At 35.8% G+C, this 15644-nt stretch overlaps 1 protein-coding gene and 1 long non-coding RNA gene across 17 annotated transcripts in view; both read left to right on the top strand.

Annotated features, from left to right (window-relative positions):
* LOC310722228 overlaps positions 1-15644 on the top strand; it is a 439622-nt gene that overhangs the window by 351403 nt on the left and 72575 nt on the right. The window lies entirely within an intron of this gene.
* Positions 1-15644, top strand: part of grip2b (glutamate receptor interacting protein 2b) — a 189593-nt gene that overhangs the window by 129929 nt on the left and 44020 nt on the right. For 10 of the 16 annotated variants that reach the window (XM_083534404.1, XM_083534409.1, XM_083534407.1 and 7 more), the window contains exons 2-9: positions 687-767; positions 3158-3293; positions 4908-5053; positions 6766-6852; positions 7026-7101; positions 11186-11331; positions 11519-11666; positions 12429-12598. In XM_083534404.1, coding sequence (XP_083390530.1) covers positions 687-767; positions 3158-3293; positions 4908-5053; positions 6766-6852; positions 7026-7101; positions 11186-11331; positions 11519-11666; positions 12429-12598 — 990 coding nt within the window. The remainder of the gene's footprint in view (positions 1-686; positions 768-3157; positions 3294-4907; positions 5054-6765; positions 6853-7025; positions 7102-11185; positions 11332-11518; positions 11667-12428; positions 12599-15644) is intronic. The other 6 variants (XM_083534411.1, XM_083534408.1, XM_083534403.1 and 3 more) reach the window with 1 other exon arrangement.

The following is a 15644-nucleotide window of genomic DNA, read 5'->3' as shown; positions in this document are numbered from 1 at the left end:
AGCAAGTTAAAACGCAATGAAAACTGTGGTGCACATTAATCATGTATCTGTTCAGAAGGAGAAGCACGTCCTCATAAAGACTCAGCAGTTTAAAACCACAGCAGTCTGAATGGTTTTATTATGATTTGTTGAGTCGGCTACAGTATTTTCCAAAAATATGTGGACACCTGACCATTTTCAACATTGAATTAAAGGTTTAATCCCACATTTATAAGGAACTTCTACTTGTTCTTTATGAGAGTTTTGGTTTCTTGCATTTTGTATATTCCATTTTTATCTTTTGTGCCTCTGGCTTTGATCTTCCATCAGTATAGTGTGTCTGCCTGATTGCTGTGGATAGAGTGCAATGTTAGATAACTTGTAGTGTCTGTCACTTGAATTGAAGGCAAGAAATATGGTCCCATCATTGTAAGTGGTCTTGCATAACCCTTTCTGGTGTGGCATTTGTGCAAATCTGTACCCGGTTCATGCGTATATATATATATATATATATATATATATATATATATATATATATATATATATATATATATATATATATATATATAATTAGAACTTTCTAAAAGTCCTTTTTTTTCTTTTCTTTTCTTTTCTTTTCCTGTCTTTTTGTTATTATTATTTAAAGCAAGGAAAACAGGTCTTTGGTTCTCAATTTGTAACATGTGTATGTGTTTCTTGCTTGTCAGATGATGGGCCTTATTCCAAAGGCAACAAGGAATCTACAGGGCCTGACAGTTCCCTTATTTCCAGAAGACAGAGCATCCCAGGTACACTAACAACCCCCCACCCCCACCCGCCCCCCTCTCCTCACACACACACACACACACACACACACACACACACACCACACATATACAGTTTGTCTGTCTATCGATTTCTCGTAGTCTCTTTCTCTTAGTTCTTCTCTTAAGATTCATAAAAAGATGCTTTCCATTTCAAAACATTTGTCTTATTTCACTGGTCACTCATTTACAGGATGTCTGGGTTTGTTCCTGTTGTCTTTGGGCTTTGGCATGGAATGTGTATATCACTACTTTTTAGGTGGAATTTGAGGTCTTTTATTAGTGGATTCTGTACTAAGCTGGTTGGAGTTTTTCTGCTAAATTTATAGTATATCGTTTACAAAATACTATCTACAGAGTAATTTTTTTGTTTTTGTCAAATGTAGTGAAGATTTGTTAGCAAACCAGAGACCACACATTCATACAGCTCAATAGGTTCTTCAACCGTTTTTATTTTTTTATTCTGATGATAATTTTGATATTTTAATAGTGTATTAAGCTCTTTGTGCTTTTTCTTCCAGCTCCCTGAACTTTCATGATTCAGTGTTATTGCCGCTCTCTTTCTTTCGTTCTTTTGATCTTTGAGGACGTTTATCCATAGTGCTGTACGGATTTCAGCACGCTTCCTGCCATGATGGTTTAGTTGCTTGTTTGAAATCCTGAGCTTTAGGAATTTAATGCATACCACTGGCGATTTACTTACAGCGTTTCCCCTAGGTTTCTTTACATAGCTCTGTGTCTGTCTGAGTCACTGTCCTGTTTTAAACAGTGCAAGAATTTCTCTGTAGTGCACCAGGCATAAGAAGACATAATTCAGCTCAATGCCAGGCCAGCTCAATTAAACGAGCAGTTGACCATCTTGTCATAATTGGATTCGCTGAGTTGACAGTAAAACGTAATGGGTTTTAAATTGCTTTGCCTTGACTTTATTTTATAGAATGGACAATAAAATGCACTTGTATAGTAGGATAATGATAAAATAAAACACCATTTTGGTCATTTGTTCAGATCCTGCTTTATCTAGCATAGCCACTACTTTTGCAAATGCCATAACAATAACTATTAAATCGATATGAAATTCTTTCCTATGTCATTTCTCCTGAAGAGTGCTACAATCTCTTCAGATCATCGAAATTTTAAATACCATATTTTATCAAATATATATTGGGTGCATTAAAATAAAGTTTGGAAGCAATAAATATTTCATTGTACTTTAGACTTAATTGTTTTTAACTTGAGTTTAAATGGTCCCAGGCACCTCAGCTCCCTTTTCATGTTTTGAGGAAAGGTAATATTTAAAGCTTGGTGAAGTGAGCATGCAAGCACACTGCAGGCTTAATGGCTTTTTTGTTTCAAGAGCTGTTTATTCTGTGGTTAAACACACAATACACACCATCACGGCCCCTCCAAGCTTTGTGAAACAGCCATCCAATATTTGCCATTTAATAAAATGTTTATTTTAATTCATTCTCAGATGCAAATCCTGGGATTAGAATCTGTGGTTTATCATGTCTAGGAATATTGAGTGTTTTTCAGAAACAGAAAATTAGTTCTATGGGAATGCTGCTTGGAAGAGTTATTGCCTCTTCAAATGCACATAATTAGTTGTAATTAGGTTTTACAGGTTGACCGGGAATATCAGGCATATCTCAATTCGAAGGCAAATCCTGAGTTTGCTGATAATTAAAATCCTACTCTCATGCTGGTATCTCACTTGTTTTAACAGCCCTACTACTAAAAAGTCATTATTTGCTTTTAGTTTCCAGGATGTGAACTGTTGAGGAAAAACCTGTAGTTTCAATCAGTGAAAGTTTTGTCCATTAAAGAAGTTTTTTTACCTTCAATGCCACATGGAAAGGTCTTGTTATCTGTATTGTTATTTTCTATGTAAACCTTTTTTTTTTTTTTTATCATAAACAATTATACATTTCCACTCTTTCAAGGGGGTTGGGGGTGGAGTTTGTCTGTCTACAGTCTATCTTCAGTTTCTAAGTGCTTTTCTAACTTCTCTTTATATAGCTTGAATGATGTTTAATACCCTTGCCACATTTGTAATTTCATATAATCTGTGCATAAAAAATGATAGTCAAGCTTTACAGTAGTGAATAAACAGTAGTGAGTCATGTTATGCGTAAAGTTTTGAGAATGTAAATATCACATATTTCTGTTCTGCACTAAAAGTGGGATTTTATTATAAGTAGCCCACATGTGTACAGGGGGTAAGGGTTAATGACTGCCTGCTGTCATGTTGCATTGTATTATAATAATAATAATTATTATTATTATTATTGTTGTTGTTGTTGTTGTTATTATTGTGTTGTTGACTCTGGGTCTTTGGCTCGGGCTCTGTGTTTGGCTCTTGTGTTTTTGGGCAGAAGAGCTGCGGGGGGTGACGCTAGTGGAGCTGATTAAGAAGGAGGGCAGCACACTGGGCCTCACCATCTCAGGTGGAACAGACAAAGATGGCAAACCTCGCGTCTCCAACCTCAGACCAGGAGGCCTTGCAGCCAGGTGGCATGTACACACACACACACACACACGTGTGCACATACAGCAAAATTTGTGATAAAATCCACACAATTCAGTGTTGAATTAACACTTACATAAATGAACATAAAATATAAAACCTCCAGTTAAAGGGTTTTACTTTCATCCTGGCATAATGTATTGGTATGGCGCCAATATGCTGCTAATTTGACTAGACTTAAATCTTTTTTTTTCCTTGCTAACATAAATGCAAGAAGGCTTTTTTATAACCTTAAAAGAAAACCCCAGTCAATCTGGACTCAGTCCCCATGTATTTTTCTCTCTTTTCTCAAGTCATTCATATCTGTCAAAATTTGCCCTGTCTGTCTATAATACCTGGGGAGTGGTAGCTAAGTGGTTAAGGTGCTGGGAGGTCAGAGGTTCAAACCCCGGTATTGTCAAGCTGCCCCCCCTTTGCTCCTGAACATGGATCCTAACCCTCTGTGCTCCAGGGGCACTGTACCATGGCTGACCCTCTGCTCTGACCCCAGGTTCTTGTGTATACCTATGTATCCGCCTGCACTCATCCCTGTCTGTATACACACATAAATATGCGCTACACTTATCTCTTTCTCTGTACACATCACTATCTGCCTACGAACCTCCCTGTCAGTGTTCGAACGTCCCTATTTGCCCCTCACTCAACCACATCTGTGTGCACACATTTGTATTTGTCTACATTCATTCCTGTCTGGGTGCACTCCTCCTCCTCTTTGTCTATAGTCATATGTTTCTCCGTACACTCATCCTATTCTGCGTATACTCATCCCTGTTCTTTTTATAGTCATATGTTTCTCCATACACTCATCCTATTCTGCGTATACTCGTCCCTGTATATCTATACTCATACTTTTCTCCCTACACTTATCCCTTTCTGCATGTACTTATCCCTGTATGTCTACAGGTATATGTTTGTAGTCATCCCTGTCTGTGTACACACCTACCAACTGCCTATAGAGACATAACTGTCCCTCCCCGTGCCAAGAATCATCTCCATGTGAATCTTTCACAATGTGTTTAGGCAAATAATGGATAGTAATGGATTGGATTGAAATCAGTTAAAAAAAACGCCTAATGTAATAAAATGGTAACATACCATTACTGCCATAAAATAATCCGTTTCAATACACATACTCAACATGATGAACGTTTTAGCATATAAATAGCTTTCTAAGTGAAGTAAATGAAACAGAATTGAATTCAGTGATAAGGATTATGTTGTTACTCCCCATAGCTGGAATGAAGGAAGTTGGATTGCTCACACATTTTGATGAAGCATCACTATGCTAGGTCATGCAAGCCCAAAGGACGATGTGAATAAACAGTGTTCATTTCTCTAATTAGCATCTAAATTAGCATATGTTTATGCCCTCTGGCTTGTTCAATATCAGATAAAGACTTCTCACTCTGGAAGACTCACTTTCCATTCAACAGAAAAGAGCAATATCTGATCTCCAAAATCTCTTAACTCACACAAACGGAAGAACTAATGCATTGAAATACATTTAAATTAATTTAATTTAAATAACAGATGACCAGACTTTACTATGCTGTACTATCTACAATAATGAATGAAATCCTACACAAACTGTGCTCCAGGAGTGACCAGCTGAACGTGGGTGACTATATAAAGTCAGTGAACGGCATCAATCTGACTAAGCTGCGTCATGATGAGATCATCAGCCTGCTGAAGAACGTGGGCGAGCGTGTTGTGCTGGAAGTGGAGTATGAGCTGCCTCCAGCCGGTAGGAAGTAGAGTATTGTGTCTTTGCTTGTCATGTGGCATTGTGCTTCTTCCTATGTCTATGTATTAAGTAATAAATACTGTACTTATATGCCACACATTTAACCATTTCAGGGGTTAAGTTGGAGTTCTGTATAAACTTGAAATGAAATATTCATTAAATAAATTATTTATTCTGTTATTACATTTTTTATAGATTTTTTTTATTTTATGGAAAAACCATGATTAGGCAGTGTAGGACTTTTAAATCACATCCGCTGTGATTGTAATTATAATTGTATAAATGAATGGTTCATCAAAAATTTATCTTTCACATTTTTTCATTATTTAACGATGTAGTGAACCAGACAGTACATTAACAGCTGAAGTTAGCTTTTTTGTTTTAAGGCTAATGTAGCTAACAAGTGATGAAACAGATTGCCCAATGTTTAGCATTTTCCTGAACATTTAAAGTGTAACTACAGTATATTTTAATCTGCGTATACTCTTATACTTTCAAATTCGCAATTTGGATGGGTCAGTGTTGAGTCATTTTCTGAAACAGCAGCTCTTATAGAAGTTCTACCTGCAAGACAAATCAAAGGTTTATATTAATGTGCTTGGTCTTATACTGTATGTTTTTGTTTCCATAGTAATAACTTTATGATATTTGATTTTGCATCACATTACAAGCTGTATTCATTTTTTCAAGATTGAAATAGAAGTGGAACTGATGAGGAAACAATAGTTGATAGCATTCCACATTAGATGTCCATGTGCATGGATAAAAAGACAAACAAAAACATACTGCTTTTAAAATAGAATAAACATTACTAAATACTGTGCATATACTGTATACCAATTTCAGAAGTTGGGGTTCTGAATAATTTTCATGTTTGAATACTCAATTTTATTAATTAATAATTAATTAGTCAGTGTTGAGCGAGTTTCAGAAATAACAGCTCATGTAGAAGTTCTAGCTGCAAGACAAATAATAGGTTTATACTAATGTGCTTGTACTAATACATTATAAACAAACAACAGTTTATACCTCCTGATAAAATTCCACATTAGATGTAATTGTAGCTGGATTAAAAAGTATGATGTGGCGTTCGAGTATTTAATGAGATTGGATTTGTTTGTAAATTGTGATATAAGAAGAATAAAATAAACATGCTGATATCTAAAAATAATAAAGCATCATAACACCTCATCTAGTATTGAATTTCTTAAATAACAGATGTGTTTTATTTGACAAAAAAACTCCATAACTTGTACAAAAGGAAAATACTTCCCGAGTTCAGTTCTATTGTCGATAGAGCATTAAAACTTTAAACGGATTAAGGCCGTTTTTTTTTTTTTTTATAGCTCTGTAGTGGGCACTCAGCTGTAGATACATTCATCATCCATCACTACATGGGCTATAAAGGCAACCAAGTTTCTGTAATAAATTGGTCCGCATGTGGTTGTTTACCTGGTGCCCTTTTCAGGACGTGTTTAAATTTTGTGATCGTAAAATTCTAAAAGGCGCCTCCACGGGCCATCGCATGTCTGGCAGATGTATTAGCCATTTTATAAGCTCAGTGATCTTGGCTGACCTTCCTGTTTGTGTTGGTTTATCTACTGAATTGTCTTCCAGGTTGGCCACCTGCCCCAGTAAAACATGATAAATTAATGAACAACGTGTGTTGGCGCTGTTTGCGTCCTGTTTTCTTTCTTTTTTTTTTTTTCCAGTACCAGACAGCACCTCAGGTGTTATATCGAAGACAATCGAGATTTGTTTACAGAAGGAAGGCAATAGTTTTGGCTTTGTAATGCGGGGTAAGTGCATACACACATGTTATTAGTGTTAAATCTAGATTTTGAAAATAAATGTTATTTAATTTAAGCAATTTCAGGCAAAAGCTATGGTATCAATATCTTTGGTGCATGCTGTATTAAATAAAGGCTATTATGACCCAATGTTTCAATCCATTATTTTATGTTTTATAAAGGAGGCTCCAATGAAGACTGGCACAAGACTCGTCCACTTGTAGTTACATACGTTCGGCCCGGAGGCCCTGCTGACAGGTAATGTTTAAAATGTTTAATCTGCCCTGCTGACAGGTAAATGTAAACCGCGTATATTTTAACCTGTTAAAAAAATGTTTTAATTCAGTGAGTAAGTAATATACACTCAATATACATACAGTACAGACCAAAAGTTTGGACACACCTTCTCATTCAAAGAGTTTTCTTTATTTTCATGACTATGAAAATTGTAGAGTCACACTGAAGGCATCAAAACTATGAATGAACACATGTGGAATTATATACATAACAAAAAAGGGTGAAACAACTGAAAATATGTCATATTGTAGGTTCTTCAAAGTAGCCACCTTTTGCTTAGATTACTGCTTTGCACACTCTTGGCATTCTCTTGATGCCTACTTTGAACAACCTACAATATGACATATTTTTAGTTCACTTTTTTGTTATGTATATAATTCCATATATAATTCCACATGTGTTAATTCATAGTTTTGATGCCTTCAGTGTGACTCTACAATTTTCATAGTCATGAAAATAAAGAAAACTCTTTGAATGAGCAGGTGTGTCCAAACTTTTGGTCTGTACTGTATATACTTTATAATATACCTCCAGGCTATTTTTGTATTGGTTTATGGATGTGGTGAGGGAAGACTTGCAGATTGTTGAAATAGGCTGATGTGAAGGATGGGTGTGTGTGTGTGTGTGTGTGTGTGGGGGGGGGGTATGAAGACGGATGATCCGCTGTGGCTTCCCCTACTGGGAGAAGCCGAAAGAAGAACAAGAGGAAGAAGAATGTCTTTTTACGTTAGGCCACAGAAATGCTATATTCATGAACATAAACAGCAAGTATTTAAAAAAATAATTTTTTTTTATAAGATATACAGATATCACACGTGATCAATATACATCATTTAATTGAAAGATGTTTTTGGCAGCTGTGAGTTTACAGTTTCAAGTGTTTTGCTTCAGTTTTGGCCCATACCTAAGGCAAATTCTATTCCCTATGGTTCATCTGATGGATATGCAATTTCAAATCCACAAGATCTTATTGGATATTAGATGATGCTATTTTATCAGCATTCCTGGGTCATCTATGTCATGTTCATGTCTAAAAGTCCATCAACCCCCAAGAGTCAGTTTCCTGGCTAATGCGAGTAAATGTTTTACTTATATCAAGAGAAGCTCCCCTTTATCATGATGCAGCCATCTCTGTGCTTTACTATAAGGTGCTCTTGGGATCACACAACTTTCCTTTTTTTTTTAAATGATGAGTTGGATTATTTCCAAAAAGCAAAAAAAAATATTTTGACCAAAGTACAATGTTTCCTAGTAGTATGGCTTTATGTAAATGTTAAATCTCTGTCAACTCAGTGATTTCAAGGATGTAGGAACACAGATGTTTATGGTGCAGTTAAATGTGTATTGTATTCCATGTGACTGCTGTTTCTACTGCTTTTTGTTTGTAATTAGTTGTGATTCCCTGATGTTTATATTTAAATATTCCCAAACCAATCGTACTGACAGGGATGTTTAATTTCTTTGCTCTGGCTCTGACGCCAGGAACAGTTTGCACAAGAACATTTTATCTTTATTTCTATCTAGAATTTGATTCGTTAAACATGTCAATTTAATCATTGGCCTTTATCGAGAAAAGTAAATTCACTCAAAGGTGACAGACATCAAATATACTCTATAAAGCCAGTAGCCATCACGGTTATAAATAGAAATTTTATCACTTAACTTTAATTCTTTGTACAGTTTTGCATTGATTTAAAATTTTAATTAGATTTTTTTTTGATAGAATTTTTGCAAAATTATTTTTACTTAGTTTTGCTTGAATCCACGTATTTGGTTTGAGACATATGACGAAGGCATTAGATTATGAGACATATTAGGACATTTCTTCAAGCAAACAAGCAAGGCCATATTCAAGACCTACATGTTATTGTCAATATAAAAAACGTAATTTGACTGCAATTGCTGGGGAGCACTATGAAATTGAGTTGTATTAAAGTGTGCAGGTTGCAAGTGTGCGTACTATGTATGGAAGACATAGTAAAAGAGATTATAGCCATCTGTAAGATGTTATTGAATGCACAGCACCTCAAATCAGTACAGGTACGCTCAAACGCTGCACAAATCAAATGTGACAGTTAGATGAATGTAGAGGTAAACAAGCCTTTTTGTTTGTTCCTGCTGAGAAACAGCAGTCCACCTGGGTAAGTGTATTCTGATTTTATATATTATCTAATTATACAGACTTTCTGTACAGTACAAGCATTGCTTGCTCCTTGATCATGATGGAAGAAGACAAATTGAATTGGCTTTGAAAAACTCACTTTTCCATTGCAGTGATGTAGTCAAGGATATACAATTATTTTATCACATTTAATGAAACAAATAATACAAATTTAATAAAAAAAAAAAAAAACATCATGCAGGGATTGGGGGTTATGGTGGCTTAGTAGTTAGAGTGTTTGCCTCATACTTTCAGGGATGGAGTTTAGAATGTTTCTGTGTAGATTATACATAAACTCTGTGTGTGCGGAGCTGATTGGCATTTCCAAAAGTGTGTGAGTGTCTATGCAGTTGTGCCATACCCTGGATGTGCACCCTGTCTAGTCTGTCCCCCAGCTTGTGCTCAAAGTGCCCTGTGATAGGCTCCAGGCTTAAGTGGATAAGTTGGTTGGATGGATGGATGGATGGATGGATGGATGGATGGATGGATGGATGGATAGAGAATGGATGGATAGATGTGAGGTTATGCATAAACACTTGGCATGTACTGTGTATTTTGACATATGAAATAGAATGTAAAAAAAAATCTTTGTACCTTCAATTTACAATGGTGCTAATTTCTTTTGACTCCCATCACCCAAATAAATGTTTGCTTGTTGCTAATAGGTTGCTATGGTTTTAACACTTGGTCCAGTACAATAGTAGTCACCTTTTTTTCTGTACAACACTTAATATAGTATATTATGTACGTATACTATATGTACGCTATATGTTTTCTGCACAATCAGCATTTACAAGCAAAATATACATTTTAATCTGTTGTGTAAATTAGTTTTTCTTTAGGTTATTTATGCTAACTAACTATAATCTATGACTGGCTGCTAATACACTGATTAAACTCATTCATGATCTGAATTTCAAATGAATTGAAAAGAGATTGCTGTTTTACATTCACAAAAAAGCTAAGCGTTCATTCATTCATTAGCAATTCAACTTTTTATGTTTAGTTCATCTCAGTATCTTTATGGGTGTTTGAAGGAAAATTAAATTTTGGTTTTTCTTCAGACATAACTACTCACCAGTATGTATTTATACCGTATGTTTAATTTAGTTAAATTATAAAACATTTAAAGTTATAAAGAAAAAGTTACATAGGTTAGTTACATAGTGGAAAATCGTATCGCCTTCAGTTTATCTTCACATCTGGGCTGTTGTTTACTTGCCCGCCCGCTACTTTTAATAAAATTGCAGGCATTTTTAGACTCCTTCCCCACAGATTTCTTAAAATAATCCAACTATTAAAAAATTATTATAACATTATTCATTATTTAAAAGTATACAAAATATATGTTTATTTTATTCCAGGAATTTTCAACATAATGTTAACTTTAAATAATGATAATATTATGTATTATTATTTATGGGCTCATTTACAGTCTGGACTTAGGTCAGGAAAATAGCTATAGGAAGACATATCCCACATAGAGAACCGCTGTATAGTATGTATTTTATGCAGTATATGCTGCATGTGTAGTGTGATATGTATAGTAAAGGAAGGGTAGAGTGAGGGTATGTGTTTTGATTTTTGATTTGATTCAATGCACTTGACTCGAGTTTAAATTTGGACTGTATTGCTATAGATGTTGTATAGGCATGCATTATAATTACTCACAGTGAATTTAAACTACAAAATTACTTCAAAGCTAAATAACCAATAACATAGCTTTTCAGATTTGATATCAAGTGGAGTGTCTGTAAAAATAATGTCACAATCTAGAAAAAAAAGCCTGAGTATGTCTTTAGTGTCCTACTAACTCTGGCAGTTACTTCATGTGGACTAACAAAGCATATGATTAGTTCCATTTAACTTGATGTCTTTATGCAGGGATGGCACATTAAAGGCAGGTGATCGGCTCCTCAGTGTGGATGGCATGCCCTTACACAATGCCAGCCATAGTGAAGCTCTTACTTTGTTGGCACAGTGTGGTCAGGAAGCCATCTTCCAAACCGAATATGATGTGACTATTATGGGTGAGTGGAGACTGCACTTTGATTTGCACTTGACTTTTTTATCCTCTTGCCAAACCCAAGAATTTGTATACCTTCATACACATCACAAACAAGATTTTTACCTTCATGTGTATTATACTTATTCTATATTATAATACATTGTGCTGTGTATAGTATCTGTTTTTTTTTTTATCCATATTATTTTTAGATTCAGTAACAAATGCCTCTGGTCCACTATTGGTGGAAATAGCAAAGTCTCCTGGAGCGAGTTTGGGCATCACATTAACCTCTGCCACATACAGAAACAAACAGGTTATCATCATTGACAAGATAAAAGCTGCCAGCGTGGTGGACAGGTAATAATCTAGTCTTCCTGTAACTGCTTTTTTTACTAAAAATAACTCGCATGTTTTTATTTATCGTGTGACAGTGAGAGGCCAGGCCGTATACTCAATATGTTATTTATTAGGGACAGCTCCTGAATCACTGTTCTGAGCAGGACTCATAACACAAGCAGGCAAAAACAATCCCTTAAAGGGAAAATTGAGATAAGCATCAATACCAAGAAACTTGTAAAACTAGTAAGAACTTGTAAATTAAAGGATATGCTTTAATATTAGAATACAATACAATAAATTAATACAAAGTACATGCAGTGTAAATAGACAAACTTATCAGCAGAACAGGTGAATATAATGATCAAATATACCAGGAAAGCACTAGGGCAGAGGAAAGATAAAAATCAATACCAAGGTATTAGATATTACAGTTCTTAACAAGCTAGCATTTAGGAAACTAGCAGGAATAAAACAAATAGAAAAAGATTTAATTCGATTTTAAATTAATTTGGAGACAGCTTTTTATAGAAATCGAATAGTGTTCCATTCGAGTGTTGACAAGTTTCAAGCTGTTGATGAGAAGCAGAAGTGTTGATTTTTTTCCTTTTTTTTAATCGCTTTTCCATAAATACTTCTTTGCAGCAAAAGTAAACCAGCAAATAGTGGGATACAAGTGCATTTCTTTAATTCCTACACATTTCTGATTATTGAATAGTTGGAGACCGTTATGATGACCAGCTTTCATCATTTATTCACATAAAATGTGCATTTTCTTTACAGATCGGGAGCCTTACATGTAGATGATCATATCCTCACCATAGATGGAACAAGTACAGAGCATTGCACTGTGTTGGAGGCCACTCAGCTGTTAGCCAGCACTTCAGATGTGGCCAAGCTGGAGATCCTGCCTGCTCATCACATGCGATTGACCAGCAAAGCTCAGGACACTGGTGAGTAAGCTTTAGCGTATTTCAGAGTATTTTTTGGTTATGTTTTTGATCCATAAACCCAGATTTGACTATATAATAAACACTTTGTTGCACAATTCCTTATTGTAATAAATGTTCTAAATGGTGTAAAACAGGACAGCATGCTCATTTTTATGCTATACATTTTAAATACTAATCTCACCAGAGTACATGGATATGATCTAAATAAGGACACCGGAAGATGGAACACACATATGCACACAGCTGTCCACTCTGTCATCTCAACTCGCTGTCATCTCTTTTAATTAGTCTCTCTTTCTGCTTAATGCCGCCCCTAGAGCTTTGGCGCGGAGGTTAGATTTAATTACCGAGACCCATTCACACCCAGACCCTCACAGAACGAGACTGAACTCAAATCAGGCCTGTGGGGTTTCAATGTCCCATTTCCTGTGTGTCTACAGTTGAAGAACAGATGTTAAATGAAGCATGTCAGACTAGTTAACACCCTTAGTTGCTTTTAATATATATATTTTTTGTGGTATTAAAATGTAAGAAAGAAGATTTCTGCATGGCTTATTAACATAGAGCAAAAACATTGGGATGCTATATATGAGCTTAGTTTTTAATCTCATAAAATAGATATAATAATAGTAATATTATGAAAGTTAGGATAACACCATGGTGCAGTAGGTAGGCACTGCCTCACTGCTCCAGGGTTCCTGGATTGATCTTAAGCTTGGTTTACTAGCGATGTGGAAATTCAGAAATTACTTAACATGTTCATGTGGGTTTCCTTAAAGAGCTTTGGTTTCCTCCTAAAAAAAGGCCAATAGGTCCGGGTTTTTTTTTTAACTAAAAAACAAGAAAAAAGTACTGTATATACATATCGCTCTGCCTCTAATCTCTGAATAGGTTTTTTTCACTGCCCACAATGTCTCATGTCAGTCTTAATTACCTTTGGCTAACGTGTATGTCTATTGAGTACCATGCCACTCAATGAAGAGTTTTCTCATGTCTACAAAACAAACCTTGTGCATTTACAGTACCGACCAAAAGTTTGGACACACCTTCTCATTCAAAGAGTTTTCTTTATTTTCATGACTATGAAAGAGCATCAAAACTATGAATTAACACATGTGGAATTATATATGGAATTATATACATAACAAAAAAGTGTGAAACAACTGAAAAATGTCATATTGTAGGTTCTTCAAAGTAGCCACCTTTTGCTTTGATTACTGCTTTGCACACTCTTGGCATTCTCTTGATGAGCTTCAAGAGGTAGTCACCTGAAATGGTCTTCCAACAGTCTTGAAGGAGTTCTCCGAGAGATGCTTGGCACTTGCTGGCCCTTTTGCCTTCACTCTGCGGTCCAGCTCACCCCTAAACCATCTCGATTGGGTTCAGGTCCGGTGACTGTGGAGGCCAGGTCATCTGGCGCAGCACCCCATCACTCTCCTTCTTGGTCAAATAGCCCTTGATGCGTTCAGTGTGACTCTACAATTTTCATAGTCATGAAAATAAAGAAAACTCTTTGAATGAGAAGGTGTGTCCAAACTTTTGGTCTGTACTGTAGGCTCACAGTGTTGACACAGTCTGCTGCTGCCTTTAAATTAGAGAAAAAAATGCAATGTGTTGTCCAGTGGGCCAGTTGCCAATTTGATAGAGAAGCCACATTTTGCCCTGGAGCTGGAATATGGACAACGTTGCATTAGGCTGAAGGAATAAATTGCCTTCCAGGTGTGAATGTATGTGTAGTGCTCTGTGATGGACTAGCGTCACACCCAGTATATTTCTCACATAATGCACAGCTGACAAAGATTCACAGTCAGACCCGACCTATGACCACTCGGCATTTCGGAGATACGACGGTCACCTCCATCTCAACTTTCATCTTTTTGTAGCAACAATCCAGCCAATGATAAGTAATGTATATTTTCCTCTTTAAACAGCGATCTGTATAGTCGAAGTAGATTTGACAAGGGAACGGGTTTGTATTCAACAAAACCAAATGTAAGACGTGCTAGTTTTTTTTTTTACTTCTGATGTAAGCCTCCATGTTGAATTTTTGTAAACTAGGAAGGAACTCGAAAAGATAATTTACATTTAAGGGCATTTGGCAGATTCCCATAGCCAGAGCAACCTACAACTGCGAAGTTGAGGGTTAAGGGCCTTGCTTAAGGGCCCAGCAGTGGCAGCTTGGTGGTGCTGGGATTTGTATGTGTGACCTTCCGATCCAGAATACAATGCCTTAACTATTGAGCTAACACAATGAGTACTGCATGCCTAATAGATTACTAGATTATGCCAAATTGACAAGTGTGAACTTCAAGCTAAGTTTTCATTTTTCCCGGCTGGAGGTTGAGTAATTTGTTGCATGCAATGCAGTAAAAGTCAAACAGTCCAACTACTGTATCAAACAGTCCAAATAATGTATCTACAGCAGAAGTTACAGAATCTAAAATTATTTGCTAATGTTTTTAAAGTGTGGGTCAGAATTCATAACTAATGATCGGGCATTGAACAAAGTGGAAAAACTGAAAGGATAACAACAAACCATTTGCAAGCAATACATATATTTTTGTATCTGCTGGTATAGGTTTCTGCTGCCTTCCAATGTTCAAATTAGATAGTTAGGCGCCTAACCCAAAAACATTGCACACTTGCACTGTACAAAAGCTGATTTTTTTACTTCCAAATATTACTGATAATTTCTGGTTAACAGCTCAAATACTGTGTATTTTCTATCTTGGATATTTATGATTACTATCCTATTTTGTGAAATACTTGTCCTATTGTTCTATCTGGTATTGTTATGTTTTACACTTATTTAAATCTTGCATACTGTTGTGTTGCACTATGGTCATGGAGAAACGACATTTTGTTCCAAAGGGCACAAACTATTTGGAGGAATGACAATATATGATAAAGTGGGTGCTGTAACAAGAAAAGAAAAGCCATAAGCCTTTTATTTACACTTTTGGATTGGATAAAAAAAAAACATAAAACACTGTCACTATTGGATGGTTATTTGGATTTTTTTTTTTTTTCATGCTCTAATGCTTGT

The sequence above is a fragment of the Silurus aristotelis genome (genome assembly GCF_946808225.1).
Source record: "Silurus aristotelis genome assembly, chromosome: 28".
Taxonomy (NCBI): domain Eukaryota; kingdom Metazoa; phylum Chordata; class Actinopteri; order Siluriformes; family Siluridae; genus Silurus; species Silurus aristotelis.
Note: the sequence above shows the minus strand (reverse complement) of the source record. Positions and strands in the feature narration are given on the sequence as shown.